The following is a 26849-nucleotide window of genomic DNA, read 5'->3' on the forward strand; positions in this document are numbered from 1 at the left end:
CCTCTGGCGTCCCCTTCTCCTCCTGCCCTCAATCCCTCCAGCATCAGAGTCTTTTCCTTTGGTATTTCTTATCATGAAATTCCAATGGAATACATTCTCTCAACTTGCATTTATCAGAAAACATGTTTGTTTCACTTTCACTCCGGAGGCTATTCTGATGGGTACTGAACTTCAGGTGGGCAGTGTGTTCCTAGCACTTGAGGATGTCATCCCACTGTCTCCCAGCCTCTACAGTTTCTGCTGAAAACTCCACTATGCGTCTCTGTCGCCCTTTTGGAGGCGATGCGATTCACTTCCTTCTGGCTGCTCTACAGGTCTCCTGTCTCCATCTCCAGCAGCTCCACCACCACATGGTCTGGGTACGGTCTCCTTTGGATCTATCCTGCCAGAGATCTGTGGGATTTCTTGCGTCTCTGGATAGTTGTCCAGACATTTGGAACATTCTTGGTTGTCATCTTTTCGAAATGGCTTCTGCGGTCACACATATATAATCCCAGAGACATAACGTATCACAGCCATCTGTGTCCCCCGTGCGCCTTTTTTCTTCATGCTTTATTTTGGATATTGCTGACTGACCCATTTTCAAGCCACTTACTGTGTCTTCTGCTTCAGCCAATCCCTTGTTAACCCATCGAGCTGTCTTCTTTTCTAACTCATTCGTTTGGCTGCGTCATTGTTCGCTGCAGCGCGCAGGGTCTCTGTGTAACGTAGGATCCTTCATAGCACGTGGGCTTAGTTACCCTGAGGTATGTGGGGTCCCTGACCAGGGATCAAGCCTGCCTCCCCCGCTTTGCGAGGGGGATTCTTAACCACTGGACGAGCAGGGAAGTCTCCACCACTGAGTTCTTAATTTCAGATACTTGTTTTTCAATTCCAGACCTCCTCATTTTTACAAATTCTAATTCTTTGGGAAAGTTCCCAATTCTTTGCATCTATTTTCCTGTACATATTAACCCTGGTTATTTCAAAGTCTTTGTCTGCTAGCTTCACCTGTAGGCCTACGTTCACACGTATGATCCGCTGCATTTCACACATGTGGTAGTATAAATACAGCGGTGAGCAGGGACATTCTCTCCTCTTTTCTTTCTAGCTCCATCAGACATGACTTGATTTTTAGGGTGATACAGATATATTTTACTGGGTTGAAAGGTACCTACTTTATGAAATACTTTTTCATCATCTGGATATATATGATTTTCCTCTTTTGATCCATTAATACGGTGAGGTGTGTTACCACACTTTCTAATATTGAACCACTCTTGCACTTCTGGAAAATAACCACAGCTGGCAATGAAATGTCATTCTGTTCTTTTTAGTATTTTGTTGGATTTGTGTCCACTATTTTATTAACCATTTTTGCATTGGTATTTAACAGTGAGATGAGGCTTTAGTTTTAATTTCTTCTGTGCTGTACTTGTTAGGTTTTGGCATCAATATTTTGAGCTTTATAAAATGAGTATGTCTTCTCTTTCTCCCCGTGTCCTATAACAATTTACATAAAACTTGTATCTGTTTCTTAAAGTTTCTCACAAAAGTGCTTTTTAAAGAGTGAAATGCTAATCAAAATGTCACAGCAAACTCAATTTGCAGGGGTCACACAGGTAAGACAGTGAGCAAGAGGCGCGGAGCGCAGAGAGCATTTGAGGTTCAACGCAGGCCAAGTTCAGCGTGTGGGGCTCGAGGTGGGTCACCCTACGGAGATGACAAGGCCTGTGTCTGCACGTTCGTACCCCTGTGTTATGCCCAGCATTTGTGGCCTCCTGGTGGATGGTGTAGCCCTGAGACGGGTGAGTTCTGCTTACCACGTGGTCAGGCAGACCAGCTCCCTTTTCTGAGCCACTACCCCCATTTGTACAGTAAGAACAAGAACTAAAATTTACCTTTAAAGGCTGTCCTGAGGACTTAGAGAGACCCTGGAATAATGAAACACGCTCGTTCATAAGGACTACTTTGGGGGTACGTTAATAAACTATGCTCATTATCACTGTCTCACCACTTAATTTTCTCCCAAGTATAAACACTTCCCTTTGTGATTATAAAAGCAATACATCTTCACTGCAAAACTGCAACAAAAACAAACAGCACCATACCACGTGTAAAAGCGCTAGCTCTACACACAGTTCAGCTCAGTCGCTCAGTCGTGTCCAACTCCTTGCGACCCCATAAACCCCAGCACGCCAGGCCTCCCCGTCCATCACCAACTCCCGGAGTTTACTGAAGCTCATGTCCATTGAGTCGGTGATGCCATCCAACCATCTCATCCTCTGTCGTCGCCTTCTCCTCCCACCTTCGATCTTTCCCAGCATCAGGCTCTTTTCTACTGAGTCAGTTCTGAGAGCCTAAATGTATAACGTAATGAGTTATCGGGGGCATCATTTCACTGACAGCAGAAACCCGTGAGATTAGAGGAGTACTTCACCTTCCTGTTATCATGAGCTCCTTTTTAGTGGCCGTCGGCCGCATCTGGGGGTAGATGTCCATGGTGAACACGGCGCTGGCACTACTGTATACGGCGGTCAGGGAGGACATGAGGGAGGCCCAGAGGGCGGACACCACCAAGCCGCGGACGCCTGCGGGAGAAGGACACCGCCTGGGCCTCCAGCTCCCCGGCCGCCCAGACATGAGGGAGGCCCAGAGGGCGGACACCACCAAGCCGCAGACGCCTGCGGGAGAAGGACACCGCCTGGGCCTCCAGCTCCCCGGCCGCCCCAGGAGGTGCCCGAAGCCTGCCGAGGAGCATTCCCACACGCTGAATCTCGCGCAGGGTGGCAGTCCAGCCAAGATGGGTCCATGCATGAAGCCTGCCCTTGCTCGGTGACAAGCCTCGCAGTCTCCGGCTGGGTCCTTATAACCAGAGTGGTCACTCTGGACATCAGCCTGACGGCCCCCCTGCAGCCCTGTAGAAAGGAAACCACCGCTGTCCCCCTTTAACACATGAGACCCAGAGGGCCAGGCCATTAAGCAAGTGACGCAGCTCCTGGGCCTCACCGTTCCCACCTGCAAGGTGGGTTTAAAAGCGCTTCCCACACAGGGCTGTTTTTACGGTGAAGACAGCGCCCAACACCAGGCAAGCACCCAGCAGACGCTAGCTGTAAACACGACGAGCTCAGCTTCTGGCCTGAAAGGCTGCTCAGCAGCAGGGACTTCTGTGAGTGAGTCCCTCCTGCAGTCAGGAGAGCCTGGGGGGTAACAGAGCCCGTGCAATAGTGCCCCCCACCCCGATTCACCAGGGACGTGGGCCAGGCCACGCAGCCCTCCCATTGCCCCACGGCCCAGGCCGCAGCACCCGCGCACAGACAGAGGCTCAGCTGGAGAAGCCAGGTAACCTCCTTCCTGAGCTGTGGGGCGGCTGGCGCTTCCTTCAGTGGGAGCTGTCTACATCGTATTTCAGGGGAATCAATGTCTCCATGTTGTTGGCCTGCTGGTACACAAAGCTAATGTGGAATTTTAAGAAGCCTGTACTCTTGGCTTGGCTCCTCTGGAGGTGGGGAAGCAGGTGAGAGGAAAGCCACCCCTCTGTCGTCCCACTGGCCCGAGCTCCCTGCCAGCGGGATGCCGCCTTGCTCCCCTGTGTCTCCAGGAACCATCTGTGGTGGCAGCGTGGGGAGGGTACAGGCTCTGTGGGTGCAGATGCCCGTGAGACCCGAGAGTCCAAGTGAGGAAGCAAGAGGAGGCCCCGAGGCTCCAGCGACGCAGAGGGCCTCTGCCACAGCCTCACCTCCCCTGGGGCCCTTACTTCGGACCCTCCGCTCCCAGCCCCGGGCGCAGCTCCACTGCTTACCGCTAGGCAGAAGCTCCACCACCAGCAGGGGGTAGGCGATGGGGCTGCAGCTGGCCTGCATGCCACAGTACTTCTTACACTCTGAAGGCACAACACACGCCACCTCATCTGCAGAGAGACAATCGCACCAGCACAGGGCCCGGCTCACCAGGACCTCGGGGTGGAGGGATGGTCGCACCAGCACGGGGCCCGGCTCACCAAGGGCTCAGGGTGGAAGTCGGGGGAGGCGGGGCTTCTGCCAGTTCACCGCTTAACCCGCAGCCAGTCCTGAGACCCCAACAAGCCTTCCGGTAACCCAGTCGGGTGTTGGAAAAGCAAACAATAATTCAGCCTCACACTGACTGGAGGGCCACTCGACCTTCTCCCTTCGTCTCGCAGGGGCTGTTATTTCAGAGGGTGTGGGGAGAAATGTGGACAAAGGCAAGTAAATAAGGGAAAGTGATGGGCCATCGAGAGCTTAAATGGGATAAAAAGCTACCACCTGAGAGAAAAGCAGAAACGAGGAATCCTCGTGGACTAGGAAGAGGCAGGTAGGCCTAGGTTCACTCGGAGAGCAAGCAGTTTCACAGGGGAGGTCGGGGGAGCACGGGAAAACCAAGGGGCAGCTTGTCCTCTGCCTGGCCCCACCCCCGGCCAGCAGGCCCCCAGTCCCCCTCAGTGTGGTCCGAGAAGGGCCCCCGGGCCCCTGGCCATTCTGGACACGCCTTCCCCCACAGGGACCGGCCCCTGCCACTCAAGTGGGCTCCCTGAGACTCGCCTGGCATTTATGCCCAGGCGCAGAAAGGAAGCACTCTTTCCGGGGCTTTCTGGGCTGGAGGCTGGAAGCCTGGCGCCACTGGTGGTCAACTCACAGCAGAGAGAGACTGCGAGAAGGCCAGCTCAAAGGAGGTAAAACGCACATCATTTTCAGTCTAGAGCCCTAATGAACACGGGGACCGCCACAGCAGACCAGACTGACGAACCACCAACGTGGGGGCGTGCAAACCCCGGCTCTGGCCGCCTGAGACCCAGAATCTAGGCCAGAGGCCTTCGCGTTACTGGAAAGCCACCCTCTCCCAGAAAGCGGGTGGAGGCCCAGCTTTCGTGCTGACCGCCCCTCTGGCTCTATTCAAATCCCAGGCGTGTGGATACCATCACAGAGTCTGGCTCTTTCTAGGACTGAGAACAAGTGGTCCCAGGCCCTCGCCTCCCAGGCCCCAGTGCAGTCCCCAGGGCACCTGGTGGGTAGGTAGAGGTGGGGGGGGGCGGGCGGGGGAGGCTGGCTCTTCCTGCATCCTGCCGCCCTCCACCACCCCCCAAGCCACCTCTAGAGTCCAGGAGTTGCAGGATTCTGCCCAGTCTTCCTCCTCAGTAGGTGGGGTGGTCTGTGCTGTGCAGGGGGACTGTGGAGGCAGTGCTGCCAAGCCCAGGGGACTCGGGTCCTAGGGAGCATGGAGGAGGGGACTATTTTTTTTTTATATAGTTTACAAACTTTTTTTTTTTTAACGCGGATCATTTTTTAAAGTCTTTACTGAATGTGTTACGATACTACTTCTGTTTATGTTTTGGTTTTCTGGCTGAGAGGCACCGGGGATCTCAGCTCCCTGACCAGGGACCGAACCTATGCTGGAGGGCAGCGTCTTAACCACTGGGCCACAAGGGAAGTCCCATGGGGCCTGTTTTCTACCCTCTGAGGGGGCACCACCTATGAGGCTCCAGAAAGCGCCGCCTGACAGCCAGAGAGCAGGCCTGGGATGCGGGGATGGAGCACGCCTCTCTGCTGGGACTGGAAGGAGTCAGCGCTAAGAGCAGCAAGTCTCCGGGGCAGACTGGCGGCTGGACCACGCTGAGCCACATCTCCCGCACGTGCCCCTTGGTCTGCCGGGGCTGTCGGACACTGCGGCAGAACACCGCGGCAGAAGACTCGAGGGAGCGGCGGCTCTGCCCCGTGGCCGCGCTGTCGGAGTACGTGCGCCATGAAGGTGTAGCACACGTTCGTCGCTCGGTCGTGTCCGACTCTATGTGACCCCGCGGACTGCAGCCTGCCAGGCTCCTCTGTCCGTGGGGTTCTCCGGGCAAGAATGCTGGAGTGGGCTGCCGTGCCTTCTCCCCATAAAGGTGTAAGGGATAAACAGACCTCGTGCCCAGAGGCAGTGCAGCCAGTGAAACGGGGCTGGAGTTGGGTAAGGGACATCACAAAATTAGGACGCTTCTTCATGGAAGCGGGGACGTTTGCGTGGTGCTGAATGGAAAGAACGTGGGTTGTTCTGGGGTTCCACACATGCCGCCCCTGGGCTGAGAGGCTGACGCACCTGGCACCCAGGAGGGCTCGCACGTGTCGCCCACGGCGGCCTCCCCGAGGCCGGGCCTCAGCCCCACACAGACCCAGCCGCGGCTGCAGGCAGCGTCAGCCTCTCCGCCCTGCCGATGTGCCCCTCTGCCATTTCTCTCTTGCCACCTGCCTCCACAGTCCCTGCCAGACTTATGCTCAGCCACGCCCCTCATCTAAACCCATCGCCCCCAAGAAAGCACCCTGGGGCTCCCTGACACCAGCAGGCTGTGGGGGACCTGACAGCCCCAGGCCCTCCCGAGGCCGGAGAGCCAGGAAGTCGCTCAGTGTGAGCGAGCGCAGCAGAGCAGGAGTTACCTGTGTACAGGACACGGCTGATCATCCCTGGCATGACGATGCTGAACATGGGCAACAGCTTCAGGAACCCGCACAGGACGCAGCCGCCCTTCACGTGGGACAAGTTCTTCCCGGCCAGGCAGCCCTGGACGAAGATCTGCAGAGGAAACGCGGGGGCACGGGGGGCTTTCTCAGACTGTGTGAGCCTGGGCTGCCTCTGCACAGACAGGACAGGACAGCTGGGACCTGCAGCAGCAGCAGGGGGTGCCCTGGGGCGGGAAGCGGGGTGCCGACCGCTCACCCCACTCGTCCGGCGCCCCTGGGCACGCAGGGCCTCAGGAGACACGTGTGACAGAGCAGCGCGTCCTGCTCGGCGCACAGCTGCCCGAGCGGATGGGGGCAGCCTGCCCTTGGCCTCATTGCTAGAGCTGCACGCCCAGCGCAGCGGTGCGGCGTTTACCAGCTGCCGCCGGCAAGGACGAGACTCCCGCCCAGAGGACACAGAGCGCCTCTGCCCGTGACATCAGTCCCAGCACAGGTGCGTCCCTCGCAACAAATGGGCGTTCAGAGCTAGGGCCAACCTCACTCGTCTCAGCAGAAACCAGCCAGTGTAGACCCTGACATGCGAAGTCTCCTGGGGGCACATCACGGCCTGTGTCACGGCGCTCTAAGAGGCGGTGTGCGCTCAGCCCAAGCAGGAGCGCACGCGGGCAGATGGAGAAGCACGTGAGAAAGAACACGCAGACGTGGTGTGCTGCATCGAGAAGAGGCAGCATTCTGTAGGAGCTGAAATGATGTGCTAAGGCATACTGAAATAATGGGGAGAAACGCCCGGCGTGTGACGCTGACTAAAAGGCACAGAGTGCAGCAGAGCCGCTGACACTGTGACTCTGTGCCTAGAGAAAGTCCACGGGGTAAACCGGGGCGGCGACAGCGGCTAATCCTGACGGGTAGAATTTTCCTGTTTTTCTCTAATGCTTTCTTGCTTTTCCAAATGCATTACTTTATGAGTAGGACGAAGAACTCAGAGTGGTCCTGCCTCATGCAACAGGCACTGCTTCTCAGGGGGCCAGGCGGCATCCTGCTGCCCGCCCCCCGGCGCCCTGGGGGCCGCTGCTGGGCTGCTGGGCTACACTTCCCTTGTCAGCTTAGCCCTGCGCACAGAAGAGATGGGCTCTAAGCGAGGGGCGGGAGGAGGGCTGGGGCCGAAGCCGACTCTTATTCTGAGGACAGGACAGCCGTGAGGCATGAAGTCGTTGCATGCAGAAAGCCCTCAGCACTCACGTAGGTGGTCATGTGTCACTAAGTGGGGCGATGGACAAACTCTTGTTTAAAACGGCGGGCACTGTTGTTCAGTCAGTAAGTTGTGTCTAACTTTGCGACCCCATGGACTGCAGCACACCAGGCTTCCCTGTCCTTCACCATCTCCTGGTTTGCTCAGACTCATGTCCACTGAGTCAGTGATGCCCTTCAACCATCTCATCCTCTGTCGTCCCCTTCTCCTCCTGCCCTCAACCTTTCCCAGCATCAGGGTCTTTTCCAGTGAGTCAGTTCTTCACATCAGGTGGTCAAAGTGGTGGAGCTTCAGTTTCAGTATCAGTCCTTCCAGTGAACATTCAGGGTTGATTTCCTCTAGGACTGACTGGTTGGATCTCCTTCCTGTCCAAAGGACTCTCCAGTCTTCTCCAGCACCACAGTTCGAGAGCATCAATTCTGTGGTGCTCTGCCTTCCTTAGTTTTCAACTCTAACATCTATACGTGATTACTGGAAAGACCATACCCTTGACTATACAGATCTTTGCTGGCAAAGTGATGTCTCTGCTTTTTAATATACTATCTAGGTTTGTCATAGCTTTCCTTCCAAGAAGCAGGAGTCTTCTGATTTCTTGGCTACAGTCACCATCCACAGCGGTAGGCAAAGGAAAACAGTTTTCCTTCTGTCCATTTCTTTGCCTCTTTTTTAAATAAAATTTTTTCTTAAATCATTTTCTTTACTTGTTTGGAAGTTAGAGATTCTACTTTAATGCTTTTAATAATTACCTGTAAAATTTTAACATGGATACAACTTCATATCTAAAGAAAACCAGTATTCGCACACTCAACAATTTCAGGCGCACAGACAGATTTAACTCCAACTGTGGTCTCCGAGTTTAGCTCTGTCTGTTTTACTTCCCGTGAGCATAAGTACAATGACTTTCAGGTACTGCTTTAGATCTGTGCCTGTGCTGGCCAGCATCTCTAGCCATCCCTTCTGCTCTCCAGGACTTCCTTTTCCCTTATGCACCTCCTTCAGTATCTAGGGACGGTTATGCCTTTACTTTTATTATGTTTAAAATATTGATTTGGCTGTGCTGAGTCTTAGTTGCAGCATGTGGGATCTAGTTCCCAGACTAGGGACTGAACCTGGGCCCCCTGCATTGGGAGAGTGGAGTCTCAGCCACTGGACCACCAGGATAGTCCCAGTATGACTTTATTTTGCCCTCAGATCAGATCAGATCAGATCAGTCGCTCAGTCGTGTCTGACTCTTTGCGACCCCATGAATCGCAGCACGCCAGGCCTCCCTGTCCATCACCAACTCCCGGAGTTCACTCAGACTCACGTCCATCGAGTCAGTGATGCCATCCAGCCATCTCATCCTCTGTCGTCCCCTTCTCCTCCTGCCCTCAATCCCTCCCAGCATCAGAGTCTTTTCCAATGAGTCAACTCTTCTCATGAGGTGGCCAAAGTACTGGAGTTTCAGCTTCAGCATCATTCCTTCCAAAGAAATCCCAGGGCTGATCTCCTTCAGGATGGACTGGTTGGATCTCCTTGCAGTCCAAGGGACTCTCAAGAGTCTTCTCCAACACCACAGTTCGAAAGCATCAATTCTTCTGCACTCAGCCTTCTTCACAGTCCAACTCTCACATCCATACATGACCACAGGAAAAACCATAGCCTTGACTAGACGGACTTTTGTTGGCAAGGTAACGTCTCTGCTTTTGAATATGCTATCTAGGTTGGTCATAACTTTCTTTCCAAGGAGTAAGCGTCTTTAATTTCATGGCTGCAGTCACCATCTGTAGTGATTTTGGAGCCCAGAAAAATAAAGTCTGACACTGTTTCCACTGTTTCCCCATCTACTTCCCATGAAGTGGTGGGACCGGATACCATGATCTTTGTTTTCTGAATGTTGAGCTTTAAGCCAACTTTTTCACTCTCCACTTTCACTTTCATCAAGAGACTTTTGAGTTCCTCTTCACTTTCTGCCATAAGGGTGGTGTCATCTGCATATCTGAGGTTATTGATATTTCTCCCAGCAATCTTGATTCTAGTTTGTGTTTCTTCCAGTCCAGCGTTTCTCATGATGTACTCTGCATATAAGTTAAAAAAGCAGGGTGACAATATACAGCCTTGATGAACTCCTTTTCCTATTTGGAACCAGTCTGTTGTTCCATGTCCAGTTCTAACTGTTGCTTCCTGCCTGCATACACATTTCTCAAGAGGCAGATCAGGTGTTCTGGTATTCCCATCTCTTTCAGAATTTTCCACAGTTGATTGTGATCCACACAGTCAAAGGCTTTGGCATAGTCAATAAAGCAGAAATAGATGTTTTTCTGGAACTCTCTTGCTTTTTCCATGATCCAGCGGATGTTGGCAATTTGATCTCTGGTTCCTCTGCCTTTTCTAAAACCAGCTTGAACATCAGGAAGTTCATGGTTCACATATTGCTGAAGCCTGGCTTGGAGAATTTTGAGCATTACTTTACTAGCGTGTGAGATGAGTGCAATTGTGCGGTAGTTTGAGCACTCTCTGGCATTGCCTTTCTTTGGGATTGGAATGAAAACTGACCTCTTCCAGTCCTGTGGCCACTGCTGAGTTTTCCAAATTTGCTGGCATATTGCGTGCAGCACTTTCACAGCATCATCTTTCAGGATTTGGAATAGCTCAACTGGAATTCCATCACCTCCACTAGCTTTGTTCGTAGTGATGCTTTCTAAGGCCCACTTGACTTCACATTCCAGGATGTCTGGCTCTAGGTCAGTGATCACACCATCGTGATTATCTGGGTCGTGAAGATCTTTTTTGTACAGTTCTTCTGTGTATTCTTGCCATCCCTTCTTAATATCTTCTGCTTCTGTTAGGTCCATACCATTTCTGTCCTTTATCGAGCCCATCTTTGCATGAAATGTTCCTTTGGTATCTCTGATTTTCTTGAAGAGATCCCTAGTCTTTCCCATTCTGTTGTTTTCCTCTATTTCTTTGCATTGATGGCTTCTGAGTAATACTTAGCTGGGCACCTAATTGAAAGTGGGCATCTTCCTCAGTCCTTCGAAAGGTTTCCTCCTCTCCCTCAGGTTATGCTGCTACAAAGTCTGTTCACCAAGAGGTGACTCTGTGTAGATTTGCACGGGAGTCACTGTGATTCCTGAATCTGAAGAGTCCTGCTGTTACAACGACTGTAAAAATTCTCAGTTATTTTCTTTTCAAATATTGCTTCTCCTCTTTCCTCCTGGAATTTGAAGGAAGTATTTCAATTCCGTCATCCATGTCACAGTCTCTCGTTCACACTTTTTTTGTACTGTTAGGGCAACTGCTTCAGTTCTCTCTTCCAGGTTGCTAACTCTTTCCTTCAGCTATGTTTAATCTGTTATCTTAACAGTTACTGAATTTTACATTTCAACAAGGATATTTTGCATTTCCAGGAGTTTGAGTTTTAAATCTCACTGGTCATTTTTGATGGAATTGTGTGTTCATGTTTTCAGGTCCACTTTCACTTCCTTATATGCGTATTTTGTGTTTGGTATCTAACACCTCGGTTTTGTGAAGTATGGGGGTTTCTTGCCGTGGTGGTTAGGTTCCCGCCTGTTTTCTATCTTTTACAGAAGGATTTTTCTTGTCTTCGAGGCAAGGCAGCATAATGAGACACGTGATAAGCAGAAGAGGAGGAATACAAGCAACAAGGCTGCGCCGCATCACAGAGCACGCGGGGCGCGGGCGCTCTTCCGGCTTCCGGGCCCTCCAGTCCGCACAGCTTGGCGCTCCGTCAGTGCGGCTCTGGGCACGGCGGCCCCGCGGCTGACAGGTGCGAAGCAGTCCCCAGTGTTAGCTTCCCCCGCCACCCAAGCCGGTCTCATCCTCCCACCTCAGTGCGATCGATGCGGTCATCAAGGCCTCATGTGGTCCCTCGTGAACCTGGATGAGGATTTGGGGGTGCATTCTGGGGAACATGCCTGCTTGGTCACAGAGCACAGCATACCAGACTTGATTCAACACGCAGTCCTCCAGAGCAGGCTACCCCGACCTGCACTCTCACCAGAACCGCACGAGGACCCCTATACATCCACGTCCTCCCCAGAGCTTGGCATCATCAGGCTTCCTGATTTTTGCCAGTCTCATTGTGGTTTTAAATTGCACTCCCCTGATAATACTGGGCTATATTTCATTTTCTACAAATTGCCTGTCGCTGTCTTTTGCCCCCGTGGCTGTGTGGCTGCTGGAGTGCCTTTTTCTTATGGGTTTGCTATTAGTCTGCCGCTCACTGCAAACATTTCTAATGGTCTCCTCTGGCCCATCATCCGTCAACTTTGTCTAGAGCGTCTTTGTTAGAAACACCCTCCTTGCAATGTGGTCAAACCGCTATGACTTACACTCCCCACAACTAATAAAGTATTCACCAGTGTTGCCTTCCCTTATTAGAGTATGGGTTTCCTTTTCACAGTTAAGTCTTTAATTCACCGGAAGTCTCCCCTGTTGATTGGTGGAGCCTCCAGAACATATGTTAAATCCCTGCAAGTATGTGAGTCTGTCTCTGAGCTCTTTGCTCTGTTGGTCTGTATGTCGATTCCTGGGAATTTCAAACTGCTTGCGTTACTGCAACTTTGTCGATGTTTAAATATCTGGTCGGGCAAGTTCTCCCACTTTGTTCTTCATTTTCAACCTCGGGTTAGCTATCTGTGACATCCCCTTTCATAAAAGGCTTAAACCCTTTTTACTGTGATATCACACAGGGACGCATGCTATAGCACGTTATGGAGCGCTGTAGTTCCGTTACCGTGGAGCCACCACCCAATTCAAGAGGTGCAACTCTGCCGAGCCCCAGAAGCCTCTCTCCGTGATCCTGTTTTTAAACATCAAGGTAAAATTCACGTAGCGTATAACTATCCGTTCATCTTCTACTTTCGGGCATGCTGTGCAGCATGTGGGATCTGTTTCCCAGCCAGGCATCAATCTTGTGCCCCTGCGCTGGAGATGAGGCGTCTTAGCCCCTGGCCTGTCGGGGAAGCCTCTGTGATTACCATTTAAAGTAAACAGTTCAGCAGCGGTTGGTGCCTCCCAATGTCGCACCATCTCCACCTCTTTACAATGTCAAGACCTTCTCATGACCCAGAACAACACCCAGGCCCACAGAAGTGGTCACTCTCCATTCCTCCTCCACTCGTCCCCTGTGAGGCACTAATTGGATTTTTGTCTCCATGGATTTGCCTGTTCTGAATGTTTCATATAAAAGGAATCATACAACAGGTGAACCGCTGAGCCTGGCTTCTTTCACTGAGCATAACGTTCTTAGATTCATCAAACACGTAGCATGTAACAGAATTTCATTTCTTTTTATGGCTGAATAATATTCCCACACACAGGCACGCGTTTTGTTCATTCACTCCTTGGTGGATATCTGGGTCATTTCCACTTTTCAATGATTGTCGCGAACGCTGTCATGTGCGCTTCTTTTTAACCTCAGCTCTTCCCCTTGCTTCAGAAATGACTGCTTTACCGACCATCTTATTTCCTCCTTGCTTTTCTTTAGTCTTTTGCTACTTAATTGTGTGGGCTGAAACGAGGTAATCGGCACTGCCCGTGCTCCACTCGGTGAGCATGACCGCACAGCCCCTGGCCTCCTGCTCCAGAGGCTCGCTCCCGGCGTGCTGTGCAGCTGCACTTCCTTCCTTTATTGCCCTTCCACCGTATGAACATTTCACAACTCAGTGATCGACCACTGATAGAACCATGTCATCTTTAGAGTAAGCTTTGAGTCCTGACCAAAAAATCCAACTGAAATACTGATTAGCAGCATTTAATTTTTAGGAAAACTGACATTTTTCATGAGCAAAAAACTGTGCTTTGCAGATAATGAGAGGGAAGAAGAAGAAGTGAAAACAGGTGCTGTGCTACAGATGGGACTGGGAGAGAGACCCCTTTTTAAAATGTTATTATTTTGCAAACATGCTGCATTTTAAAAAGTTTTTTAAAAGTTTTTTGGCCATACCCCACAGCACGTGGGATCTTAGTTCCCCATCCAGGGGTGGAACCCACGTCTCCTGCATTGGAAGGCAGAGTCTAAACCAATGAACCATCAGGAAGTCCTCCACCACCACCTTTTTTTTCTTAACTGCCACATTAAACTTTTTTCCCAAATTTTAGAGACCTCTTTTAGACAGCACACGGTGCTGCGGCATCTGGGCACCGCATGAGGCTGGGAGGGAAGCCTGCCTGAGGTCCCCCCGCCCCCGCCCCCACCGGCCGCAGACCCATCAGCGCCACCTGTCTCCTTACCTGGTCAGTGCACCAGTAGTACAAGGAAATGGTGGAGAGGCCAAAGACGACCCCAGGCCAGGGGACGTCTCCGGTGACGGGGTCTCGGAAAACGTGGAAGGCGTCCGCACGTGGTACGAAGCACTCCATCGGGGCGGTCCAGTTCCCTTCCTGGGTGACGGTCGGCTTGGCCTCCGGGTACCTGCTCTCTAGCTCCTGGTATCCGCCTATCTCGTTAAAGGCTTGAAAACACCACACAGTCGCTCAGTACCTTCAACTGCACAGGAGCCGAGACAGCAACGTGTGACACGACAGTAGCCGACACTGTGCATGCTAAGAGAAGAGACCCCCTCCTCCAAGGCGAGAGCAGAGCAGAGTGGACACGGGGTCAAGTGCCCAGCTCCCCGTCCTCCTGCTGCTGGGGACAGATCCCTCTCTCCAGCTGCACTCCACCCTGCATGGCTCAGGTGGGCCTTGTCAAACCGTCCACCATGCATTCTGATCTGGCATGTGACCTAGGCCTGGCCAGTGCTCCCTGTCTCTGGGCAGCTGACGTGTCAGGAATGGACTTGAGACCCAGGCCCAACTAATTTAAACAGAACTTGTCCCAGGAGCCTTCTGCTAAAGGCACCAAAAATGCCTGCTTCCTTGCTTTGGGGTGCTAAGCAAGAATGGGAGTGTGAGGTCCTTTTGTCCACCTGGCTCTTACAGAAGCCTGTGTCAAGCCATGCTCAGAAGTAAGATGCCCTGGAATTTCCAGTCATGTGAGTCAAGGAAGTACTTAATTTGCTTCAACTGGCTTTGAACTAGAGTTTTATCACAAGTTACTCAAAGAATCTCGACTAAATCAGAAATTAACATTCATTTTCCTGCCATCCTGGCAAAATGTTTGTGAGACTTCATGTTTGGGATTCTCCTCAGTGCTCAAAGCATTTCTTCCTCCGTATCCTAACCAGTGTAAAACCTTATTATTAAATAAAAATGTCTTTAAAAGGCACTAAAACACATGTAATCCCACCCACATAACTAAAAAACACCCTGTGAAAGTGGAAGTCACTTAGTCGGGTCTGACTCTGCAACCCCAGGGGTTATAGTCCGTGGATTCTCCAGGCCAGAACACGGAGTGGGTAGCCTTTCCCTTCTCCAGGGGATCTTCCTAACCCAGGGCTTTGGCATAATAAACCAAGTTCCTTTGAATTTTGAAATGGATCCCGAATCATTTGGAGTCAAGACTAGTCAATGAAAGATACTGAGTGACTATAAAATGAGTAAGACACCTCATGGCACTTCTAAAAACAATCTCCATGGGGATTTTTAAAAGGTGAGCTACAAAGCCACGCAGATATTAAAAGAAAACAGGAAAAGTATCTTTATGAAGTTGGGTGAGGGAGTAGAACATTCTTAAACAAAGCACAGAAAGAAAAGAGAGGTTGATAAATGTGATGTTAAATTTTCAAGTTTATATGACAGAAACCAAATAAAAAATTTGTTAGACTGCAAGAAGAAATTTGCACCATGTATGAAGGATTCACACATCCACAGCCAAGGAAAACTACGGGAAAGAAATCTGTCAGTGAACACGAACATGCAATTCACAGAGCAGGAGTCCGATGGCCGTTAAGTGTGGGAGAGGACGTCCAACCTCACTCGTGTCCGGAGAATTCAGATTAAAACAAAAATGAGACACTTCCACCCCTTCACTATTAGGCCTATTTTTATCATTTTTAAAATGTTATGCGTTTCTTTGGCTGTACTGGGTCTTAGTTGCGGCAGGCGTGATCTTCTTAGTTGCTGCATGTGGGGTCTAGTTCCCTGAGCAGCGACTGAGCCCAGGCCCCCGGCACTGACAGGGGAGAGCGTTAGCCCGTGGACTGCCAGGGAAGTTCCTGGGCGTATTTTTAAAAAGTCTTAAGACATCAGGTGTTAGATGGGAGGTTAGGAAACACACATTCTCATACGTTTCTGAGAATGTAGTTAAAACTGCCACTTCGGAGAGGAAATTGAGGGATTTCTTGACAAATCCAGGAATGCAAGGTTAACATTCAAAACCAAGTTAATCTAATGTGCTATGTTAACAGAAAAAGGAAAAAAATAATCTGATCACCTAAGCAGATGTGGAAAAAACATTTGATACAGTTCAAAACCTGCTCATGATAATCTTAGCAAACTAGGAACAGAAGGGAACCTTGTTAGGATGACAAGAAGTATCCACCAAACAAGAGACAGGGAGTATCTAACGGTGGTGCAGCCAGAGCTTCACTGCAGACGAGAAAAGAGGCGGGGCCTGGCGGCTCCCTGCGCCATGTGCGTCCCGCCAGCGTAAGAGGCAAGAAAAGGACACGAAAGGCGTAGTTTGGAAAAGGAGGAAACAAAAAGCCAACTCTCCTCCTGGGGGCTGGACGCAGTGTTCACTCTGTGATACTTCACCTCACTACCCACTTTCATTTGTGCCCTTTGCAATAAGAAGTTAGTAACAAGCACAGAACACACAGTGGCTCTCTCTCTACCCATATAAAAACCTGCCTGAGATACAGTTCCAGTGGTGAAAAACAGAGGCAAAATGTTCTCATTCTATTAAGATGCGTGTCTCACAGATGGATGCACTTGCACAGGCACACAGCTCATTTCGTGTTTTGCTTTCTCGCACTTTGCAGGTACTGCGTTGCTTCTGTGTTTTACACACTGAAGGTCTGTGGCCGCCCTGCAGTGAGCGGGTCTGTCAGTGCTCCTCTTCTCCCAGCATTCTTCCTAAAGTAAGGCACGCACCTTGTTTTTAGACATAATACTGTTGCACACTTAATACAGTACTGCACTACACTATAAACACAGCTCTCGTATGTACGGGAAACCAAAACACCGTGTGACCTGCTCTGCGGGGTATCCGCTTCATTGCTGTCATCTGGAGCCAAACCACACTCTCTCCAAGGCCTGCCTGTACACTGTCTCTGGAAGGATGTACACAAGACTTAGGATACTGGTTGGCTCTGGGGAGTCAAACCGAGAAAATGAGTGATAAATACCTCGCCTGGTACCCTTTTGTTTTCCTTGTGTATGCACACGTACACGCGTGCTAAATTGCTTCAGTCGTGTCTCTTTGCGACCCTATGGACGCTAACCCGCAAGGCTCCTCTGTCCGTGGGATTCTCCAGGCAAGAATACTGGAGTGGGTTGCCATGCCCTCCTCCAGGGGATCTTTCCAACCCAGGGACTGACCCTGCGTCTCTTATGTCTCCTACATGGGCAGGCAGATTCTTCACCACTAGTGCCACCCAGGAAGCCCGCCTTGTGTATCTACTAATTAAAAGTTGACAATTAAAAAAGCTGTATGTGCATCAGTTCCCACAGTGACTGGTTTGAAGACAACATTCATTTGTAACTGCAAGTTTCTGTGTATTTTAAAAAGAAAACAAGCCCCACAACAGTTTACTTACCAAAAGAGCCAGCATGGACACCCCAACTAAAAAACCGTTAAATTTCTCAGAATGTGCCATGGTCTGTTTGGGCTGCTGTAACAAAACAGCAGATAGTGGGCAACTTCCCTCCCACAGTTCTGGAGGCCGGGACTCCAAGCTCGAGGTGCCAGCCGCCTGGGTGCTGGCCACGTCCTCAGGTGGCAGAAAGGACGAGGAAGCCTCTGGGGTCTCTCGTAGAGTACTAACGCATTCATATAGGTTCTTCCCTCAGGAGCCAACCACCTCCCAATACCATCACACTGAAGGCTAGACTTTCAACTTACGAATTTTGGGGGGATAGAAAAATTCAGCCTGTAACAGTAAATGATACATAATTATTTAGAGATATAACTCCTAACATTAAATGCATTATTCTACCTGCCCCCAAAGTTTAACTGGATATCATTCTCAAGTATTGGGATGGTCCTGGCAGATTTTAATAAAGTTTATATTTAATACTAGCACACAAATAAACAGTGACTCAAAGAGTATTTTATAATTTTGTCACTCAAATCGGTCGTTGCTTCCAAATGCTTTAAGAAGTCCCTGGACCATGCCTGAAATGTGTTTTGTGTCCCAGAAGCACGGTGCTGAGTAGACAAGGAGCACTGACGCTCCCTGAATGGTGAGACTGCGGTTTGTGACCCTGTGGGCCGACATGTTCTCCTTCCATGGGGCTCAGTGATCTGCCCTATGGAACCATAACCCTTCAGCTCAAGTATCATTTCAGTAATTTTCCAATACCTGAGCCCAGAGCTTTTCCTTCTAAGTTTCTGCAAGACAAACCTGTGACCCACCACCAAGCTCAGTAAGGCTCCCCCAGCCAGGGGTGCAGGCGCTGTAACAAGCTGTCCGTGTGTCGGGGCTTTCGTGCTGGAAGGGTGCGGCTCGGACTTCTACCCCTGGTGTGCTTCACCAGCAAGTCATTAGCCGAGTAACTCGGCTCCTCCTCAGTCAACTAAGGACGGGAAACGTAGCGAGGCGGCCTGGTGGCTGTGATGCTGGAGGAGGCAGGACAGCCAAAGCCCTGCCTGGCACCTGGTCCTCAGTTCGTATGCGCTGTCACCCTCGTTCATGGCTCTCACTAAGCACCTACTGTGTGCATCAAACTACCCACTGTGTGAAGGATATGATGGCTCCGGTTCTCAGAAGCTCTAGATCTGGGGGTCTGACTTATTTATGTAATACAATGAACAATCAAGGTAAGCACCAACAAAAAAACGTCGTGTTGGAAAAAAACAAGTGTCGTGTCGCGTGGGTAGTGATGCAAGTCCAGAGAACAAGGATGCAGAGGTGTGACAATCACGGAGTCACAGGTTTGGGGGCGGGTTTCCGCTGAGCCTGACAGATGGGTTTAACTCAGTGGACAGAAGGAGAGGGGCTTCCGACGGAGAGAAGGGCATGGCTCCAGCGTGGCGGGCCACCCCGACTGCTGCTCAAAGCCCTGGGGTCTGGCGCCACCCTCCGCCCCTCGACTCCTCTTTCTCCACGAGCAGAAGTTTCCACCCCAGGTGGTCAGCACGACCTCAGACAATGCTCACTCATGGGTCCTGAGGGCCTCAGTCCCGTCTGTGAGAGGACAGTGCTGAAATGGCCCCAGGCAGTGGCCAGAGCCCCCCAACCCCACCATGGTGCCCAGCAGTCTCTAGATTTACTTACCATAGCCCATTAACAAGACAGAGCCCAGAACCACGAAGCCAGCGTGTAAGAGATCAGTGTAAACCACGGCTGCAAAACCACCTGCGTGGGCGAGAGAGGGGCGAGGGAAGCCTGCCTGACTCGAGGGCGTCACTGTGCGTGCCCAGCGCACTCGTGTCCTCGTCTCCACACCCACAGCTCCACCTGTGGTTCAGCGGGCCTGGCTGCCGGCTACGCTGAGCCAGGTGCGTGCTGTTCTCCCCCCTGAACAGCCTCTGTGATCTGCTGCTGGAGTCTCACTCTGCCTAGCTATATCCCAATTTCCTTTTACTCCCATCTTCTGGATGAAAATCTGGTAGTTTTTCCTAAGCAAAAAAAGTATACAGGTCTTCCCTGACTTAGATGGGGTTAAATCATGAGAAACTCATTGTTAAGCTGAAGGGATCACTAGATTGAAAATGCATTTTCTGTATCTCACCCCCCAAACATCACAGCTTAGCCTCGCCTGCCTTAAATGTGCTCAGAACACACACACTAGCCTACAGCTGGGCAAAATCATGACCACAGCCTATTTCATGATGACATGATGGTCATCTCGGGTAACTTACTGAAGACCATGCCGTAGGCTGTCTGGGCAGAGGACGGTCGCTCACCCCATGGTCTTGTGGTTGATGGGGAGTGGCTGCCACCCAGGACTGTGACTGTATCATGTCACGTGTTGTTAACCCAAGATGGAATCAGTATTAAGAATTGAAGTGTCCACCTAAAAGGTCTCATCCGATGGCCTGCCCAGGTCACCAGCCACCAGGACGACCTAAAGCGGGCGCCTCCCTTCTCCCCGTCTGCACCCTGCCCCGTCATCCCACAGCCTGCTGTGTCAGGCCGGCCCCACCCCAAACACAGCCACTGCCAGCCCTGCCCAGCCCCCTGGAGAGCCCCTGCCAGTCTGACGAGACTTCCGGGAGCAGGGCCCCACGCGGGCACCCCTGCCTCGTTTATGTTCAGGCCTCAGTGGTGTGACTCACAGTCTCAGGGAAAGTGCAAAAGCTGGACCTATCTCAAGTCTTCGGGTCTCCACTAAGAGGCAGGGCCTTCGTGTCAACACAAGTACCTGCAGGGTCAGAGTGACCTCACCTGTGACGGAGCATATGCCGGTGACTGACAGCAGGACCACAGTGGCCAGGTAAACATCCAGCCCCAGAACCAGCCTCATGAACACGGCGCCCGTGCAGATCTCCACCTGAAATGAGTGCAAAGGCGGTGGGCTGCACTTGCATTCCCCAGAAAGACCCCGATCTCAGAGGCCGTCTTCAATCAGCAGGTCAACTCCATCCCCAGTGGACACTAGGGGAGGTCTCTCCACGTTCTGCTGGGTGACACAGCTGGTGGCCATAAGTTCAGCCAAGGTCAGCACTTTTAAGGCTTGGGTTAATCCAGTTAATGCAACTTAGTCTCTTCCTACTTGGAGCCTCAGAGTGGGGAGTGTGCTCAGAGAGCGGGCTTTTCCCGCAGTTTCACCAGCGGGGCAGGCAGAGGGGACAGCTTACTAGGACTGGCGAGCTTTTTCTGTAAAGGGAAGATGCTGAACGCTGTGGGCTTTGTGAGACATAGACTGCTTCTGGTTTTTACGGCCCTTTAAATGGTAAAGACCATCTTTAGTTCAAGCGCTGTACAAAGCAGACCTCTAGGCTGACAGCCTGCGGGCTGGCTCTGTCGACCGTGGGCTGTGCTGACGCCGACTCTGCAGCGTGTGCGCTTCACTTACTGGCTAACCTCCCGCCCCGCTCCTCTGGTCACCACACGCAGGGGCACGATCGGCAGAGGTCTTCCCAATGTATCCGTGCACACACTGATTGTTCACCAAGTGCCAACCACACGGTAGACACACGGCAGGGTTCAGAGGGCCCTAGGGTTACCAAAACTCGGCCAGTCTTCAAGGAGGACTCCCTCCTAATGTTTAGGAGGGAGGCAGACCACCAGATAGGCAATTTTCATGCAGTGTGATAAGCGACGCTCATTCAGTCATTCAAAGAACGCTTCTCTCCGTGTTTATGTGCTAACCACGTTCTCAGCACGCTTCCAGCCCCAGAGCTGGCTGGGAAGGCAGGGAGCAAGCCAGGCAAGGCCCAGGGGCTCAGGAAGCTCATCGGGGAGTGCAGACAGACAGTGAGGAGGGAACAGATCCGTCTTCTCACATGCTAGCATGTATCAGGAAACAGAAACAGTAACAGAGTGGAGAATGAATGGGTACACCCAAGGAAGGCCTCTCCCAGGAGGCGATATGTGAAAGATCTGGGGGAAGAACACTCCAGACGTAGTGCAGAGCAGGTGTCAAGGGCTGCAAGTGGGAATAAGCTCGTAGGATCCGAAACACAGTATGGGAAGGAGACCACGTCAGAGGCAGGGTCTGGACTGGCCTCACAGGCCATAGCTGGGGGTTCTGGTCTCTGTGAGGGTGGAAGGCCGTGGACTGTTTCAAGGAGGGGCGGGGCACCTCCTGATAACATCATGGGAATAAGCCCAAGGTTCTCTGGGAACACAGGCTCGGGAGGCAAAGAAGGCGCTCTGCCGCTTCTCCTGTGTACTACCCAGCTGCTTTTTCTCTGCTTTAGTTTAGACAGTGGAGGCCGACATGTGACTCAGGGAGCCCAGAGTAAACTCCTGGGGCTCATCTAGTCCCGCCTATCGGTTTCCATGTTTCCCTTCCCTGGACTCGCCTTTACACAACTCACCGAGATCTTACTGAAGATATAGATGACTAAGTACAGAATAGCGAGGAGGAACTGGATCCGGTAGCCACCAAACCTCTTCCTCAAGTATCTGGGCAGCGTCACTACCTGAAGAACAGTAAGAGAAGCCCCTGTGAGGCAGAGGGCTCACGGAGTGCCGGCTGGCACGGAGACACAGCCAGGGAGCCTCGGGTGCTGTACACGAACACCTGCGGGGGCGCGGGAATCAGGAAGGAGAGGTGATACCGCTGTCTTCAAGAAGCTTGGAATCTAGCTGCTGTTCAGTCTTTGGAAAGTGGAAGTAATGACGTTGCCTATGATGACAAATGACTTTCGTGACATAATCATACAGCAAAATCGAATGTTTTATCAGATACTACAAATATACCACGTTGTTGAGAGACACACGACCTGACTCCACAGCCCTCCGGGTCCTCCGTGCTCATGCTGCTGGTGTGCGTGCGGGTGTCCCGAACCATCCTGCTCATTTCTGCCTCCACCATCTCATGCTACATGTGCCCAGGGGCAAGAGCACCCCTGTCGCTCAGCAGACGCCTGGCCCCAAGCACAGGGACTCACGGAGGCAAAGGCACCCCCGGTAACTGAGTGTCCTCCTGTGCACTCACCCCGCCTCACACGTGCGCGTCCTGGCTGCTCCCTGCAGCCCTGGCTGGGGGTGCGACACCCGCAGCTTCTACTCGTTTCCCTCCAACTGGTCCCCAGTCACGCCTGACACAGTCAGTCAGCCCCAAGCCGTCCCACACCCAGGGCGCCGTCACAAGGTATGGCACAGCAGCTCACAGGGTACAGACACATGGTGGTCGTGCAGCCCCAGGGCCGGACGCGTGCAGTGTCGGGAGGCCAGTTCCCTTGGGCCGCGAGGAAGGGCGGGCCCGGCCCCTCCCCTTGGCTGGCGGCCGTCTTCCTGCGGCTGCCCAGCCTCCCCTCTGTACGCCTCTGTGTCCAGTGTCCTCTTCTCATAACGTCATGCTGAATTAGGACCCGCCCTCACGACCTCATTTTAACTCAGTTACTGCTTTAAAGACCTTATCTCAAAAGATGTCACAATCTAGAGTGCTTTTCCTGGGATTACAGCTTCACAACTGCAAGCGTTAGACTGCAAGGCAAACCAAGCCTTTCACGGTTTTAATGCCCTCTCTACAAGTATTTTAAATGCTTAAGTCTTATGAGGCGTGGTTTACACACAGTAAAACGATCCGATTTTAAAATCTGAGGAGTTTGGGTAAATGCACACAGTTGTGTGGTCACCACCACACGAAGATACAAGGCACTGCCAATGCCCCTCAGAGCCCCGAGGGCGTGTGGTCACCACCACACGAAGATACAAGGCACTGCCAACGCCCCTCAGAGCCCCGAGGGCGTGTGGTCACCACCACACACAAGATATAAGGCACTGCCAACGCCCCTCAGAGCCCCGAGGGCGTGTGTCTGGGACCTTCTCCACCCGATCCTGGGTATCCAGCTCACCTCCCCTGGAGCTCAAATCCTGTCTGGCTACTTTCACCTGCCACCACGCCCTGTAGGTCATCCATGCTGGCACTTGACTCCTTAGGGCCGCCGAGTGCTGTGCTGCAGGCTGTCTGTCCGTCCCCCACACAATTCAGGTTATTTCTAGGTTCGGACGTTATGACTGGAACTTCCTGCGCAGTCTGGGTGTGGACCTGCACCTTCATGTCTCTGGGGTTGGGGGAAGCACCACACCCAGGCACAGAGCAGCTGGGTCCTAAGGCGTAACTGGGCAAGAAACTGCCAGCCTGTTTCTAGAGTTCTCTCTGGAAAGGCAGGGGGTCCCCGAAGCTCCACAACCTCTCCTGCTCTTGATGCATCAGCCCTCTTTATCTCAGCGGTTCAGTGTATCTATGTGGGATCCTAAGTAGCGTTTCCCTAACCATCAGTGAGAGCGAACACCCTTTCATGTCATTATCTGCCATTTGTAGTGAAACGTATGGTGAGATGCTGTCTTGTTATAAATTACAAGAGCTTTTTAAAAAAATGTGTATATTCAGGACATAAGTGTTTCATTATGAATCATTTCAGTTTAGTTCAGTCGCTCAGTCGTGTCCGACTCTGCGACCCCATGAACCACAGCACGCCAGGCCTCCCTGTCCATCACCAACTCCCAGAGTTTACTTAAACCCATGTCCATTGAGTCGGTGATGCCATCCAACCATCTCATCTTCCATCGTCCCCTTCTCCTCCTGCCCTAATCTTTCCCAGCTTCAGGGTCTTTTCCAATGAGTGAGATCTTCGCATTACGAATGTGTTCTATAAATATTCCTCCGCAGTCTCTAGCTTGACTTCTCATTTTCTTAAAAATCTCTTTCAAAGAGTAAAGTTTAAAATTATACTTTGAAGTCCAATATATCAATTTCTCCCTTTATGGTTTGTATAAGAAATGTATACCTAACCAATAACCTTCATTTTTTTCTTTGCAATGGTTCTTCTTTAAATTGATGTCTAAATGACATATAACCTTATATCAGTTTCAAGTGTACAACATAATGTTTCAATATTTGTATATATCTCATCTTCTTTTTGACCACACAACTTGCAGGATCTTAGTTCCCAGACTAGGGACTGAACTGGACCCTGGGCAAGGAAAGCATAGAGTCCTAACCACTGAATCGCCAGGGAATTTGCTCATCTTCATTTTAAAAAATACTTCTGCTGGGCATAGAGTTTTTGGTTGACAGCTTGTTCTTCCTTTCAGCATCTGGCTGCATCATTCTGATGTTTTCTGGCCTCCACTGTTCTGAGCAGAAGTCGTCTATCAAGCATATCACTGTTCCCCTGCATGTAACGTGTGATTTTTCTCTCACCATTTTCAAAACGCGCTCTTTAGCCTTGCTTTTGACATTTTCACTGCGATGTGCGCCTACATGTAGTTTTGTGTTTACTCTATTTGGTAGAGGGTAAGCTTGCTGAACCTGGAAATTAACGTTTTCACCAGAGGAGATATTTCCAGTTATTATTTCTTCAAATAATGTTTGGGGTTACAATTTGGGGGCACCTGTGAGCTTCACAATCTTCGCTCAGATTCGGGAAGTTCTCAGGCTGTAAGCGACCTTTCTGCCTGCCTCTCCCCCTCTCCTCCCGGGGCTCCAGGAGGTGCTGACTGTTTCTTCCACGGTGGCCCATCGTCCACACGGGCTCTCTCCACTGTCTCTCATCCCTCTCCCCTTGCTCTCCTCTGACTGTGCGTGCTCAGTCGCCAAGTCAGGTCTGACTCTTTGCGACCCCAGGGGCTGCAGCCTTGCCAGGCTCCTCTGTCCCCAGGCAAGAATACTGGAGTGGGTTGCTACTTCCCCCTCCAGGGGATTTTCCTGACCCAGGGATGGAACCCACATCTCCTGTGTCTCTGGCACCGGCAGGCAGATTCTTTACCACTGAGCCCCTTGGGAGGCTGATTCTCCTTGACTGGGTCGTTTCGAGTGGCCCGTCGCTGAGTTCACAGGATCTTCCTTCGCTTTGCTGAGTCTGCTGTAGACGCTTTCAACTGCAGTCTTCACTTCGTTCACTGCAGTCTTGAGTCCAGAATTTCCATTTGGTTATTTCTATGGCTTTTCTCTGTTCAACTAGTTTCCTTTACGCACTGTTTTCTTTACTCTGTTGAACTGTCTTTCTGTGCTTTCTTGTAGCTCACCGAGTTTCCTTCAGACAACCATCCTGAACTCTTTATCAGGTAGATCTCTGGGGTTCGTCTATGTTAAACTACCGTGTTTCTCTGGTGGTGTCACATTTTCTTGATTGTTCCTGCTCCTTGTAGTCCGGTGTTGCTGCCTCTGCACTGAGGCAGTGGTTACCAGCCCTTTCCCCTGACTGCTTCTGGAGAGAGACAGCTTCCATCAGTCCTGCTAGGGCTTCTGAGACTTTCTCAGACCTTGTCTATGGACGCACTGGCTTCTCACGTCCTCTTTGATCCTACAAAGCCAGGCTGTGTGCTGACGGCCTCCCGAGGGTGGGCCGAACGCTCACCTGCGGCTCTCCCAGCTCCACAGTCAGGCTGGTTTCTGCACGTGCCACTAGCTTTCCGCCAGGGCTCAGCACCCGCCACTGGGGATAAGCAAGAGGAGCCGGCTGACGGGTGGAGGCGCACGTGGGTGATGCTCGCAGCACGGCAGGGGTGTCCGTGGGCAGCTGGGCAGATCTGCAGGTGAGGAGCCCCCAGCAGCTCGCTGGCAGTCTTCCTGAGAAGAGTCTATGAGGGGGCTCTGTGTTTCTCTGATGCCGTCTGAGAGCCCTGGGAGCTGCCCTCCAAGTCACGCCCTGTCCCCTGGTCCCACAGTGCACTGCAGCATTCCGGAGGGAGGGAGAGCCAAGCAGGGCACTCTGGCAGCACACTGCACGGCCGGTGCAGCCAAGCCCGTTCACGTGCTCCCTTCCCTCACGGGAGACACCTCAGGCTGAGACGCGCTCTCCTGGCACAGAGCTGTGCCGCCTTGGGGCGGCGGGTGATGTGGGTAAGTAGGCCCGCCCGGCTCACCCTCTTCAGTGCGTCGAGTCTTGGATGTTTTTCTCCAAAAGAATGACTCCTGCACTTCCACCAAGGCCCCTGTGTGTGGTTACCGTCTAAAGTGGGATCCTCTGACAGGAAGCTCTGCCTGCCGTGCTGGTGACACCGCTCCAGGCAGCCCTGTGGACGCTGGCCCTGGGCCTCTCTTCTCGGCCCCCTCGCCAGGCGCTGACACGCCTGCCCTCAGCTCTCGTCACACTTCAGGACCAGCCTGTCGGGCTCCGCACAGCCTGTTCTGGATTTAGGGAGACTAACGCCGTTAGTTCTGACTACAGTGTTGGGCTGCTGTCTTCCAACTGTTAACAGAGTTGTTCCCTTCGTTAATTTAGGTCTTATTTTTTAACAAAGTTTTAAAATGTTTTCTACAAAAGCCTTCAGAGGGGAACCCTTGAATAAGATCCAGAATGAAACACTGGCAGTTACTGGCTCCTGTTTATCCGTGTCAGCTGATATAATTTCAGGCATTTCTTAGAATTTAGGGATGTCAGTACAAGGATCAAAAGATTGAGAGGTTTAACTTGTCCTCTAAAATGTTTTTATGTACAACTATAATATTTGTAAGAAAAAATACTGCAGAGACCAGACTAACTGATCATGGAT

General features: G+C 51.6%; 1 protein-coding gene across 2 annotated transcripts in view; it reads right to left on the bottom strand.

The window, feature by feature from the left end:
- Positions 1-26849, bottom strand: part of LOC147355878 (sodium/glucose cotransporter 1-like) — a 48384-nt gene that overhangs the window by 11738 nt on the left and 9797 nt on the right. The window contains exons 5-11 of one of the 2 annotated variants that reach the window (XM_086349088.1): positions 21719-21823; positions 20121-20226; positions 19008-19088; positions 13918-14138; positions 6408-6543; positions 3782-3889; positions 2420-2570 (exon numbers count right to left, since the gene is read on the bottom strand). In XM_086349088.1, the coding sequence (XP_086205214.1) occupies positions 2420-2570; positions 3782-3889; positions 6408-6543; positions 13918-14138; positions 19008-19088; positions 20121-20226; positions 21719-21823 (908 nt within the window). Of the gene's footprint in view, positions 1-2419; positions 2571-3781; positions 3890-5227; positions 6544-13917; positions 14139-19007; positions 19089-20120; positions 20227-21718; positions 21824-26849 lie in introns of those variants that run through there. The other variant, XM_086349087.1, reaches the window with a different exon arrangement.

The sequence above is a fragment of the Bos grunniens genome, chromosome 17 (assembly GCF_055505025.1).
Source record: "Bos grunniens cultivar Pamir isolate PY7600 chromosome 17, Bosgru_T2T1.0, whole genome shotgun sequence".
Classification (NCBI taxonomy): Eukaryota; Metazoa; Chordata; class Mammalia; order Artiodactyla; family Bovidae; genus Bos; species Bos grunniens.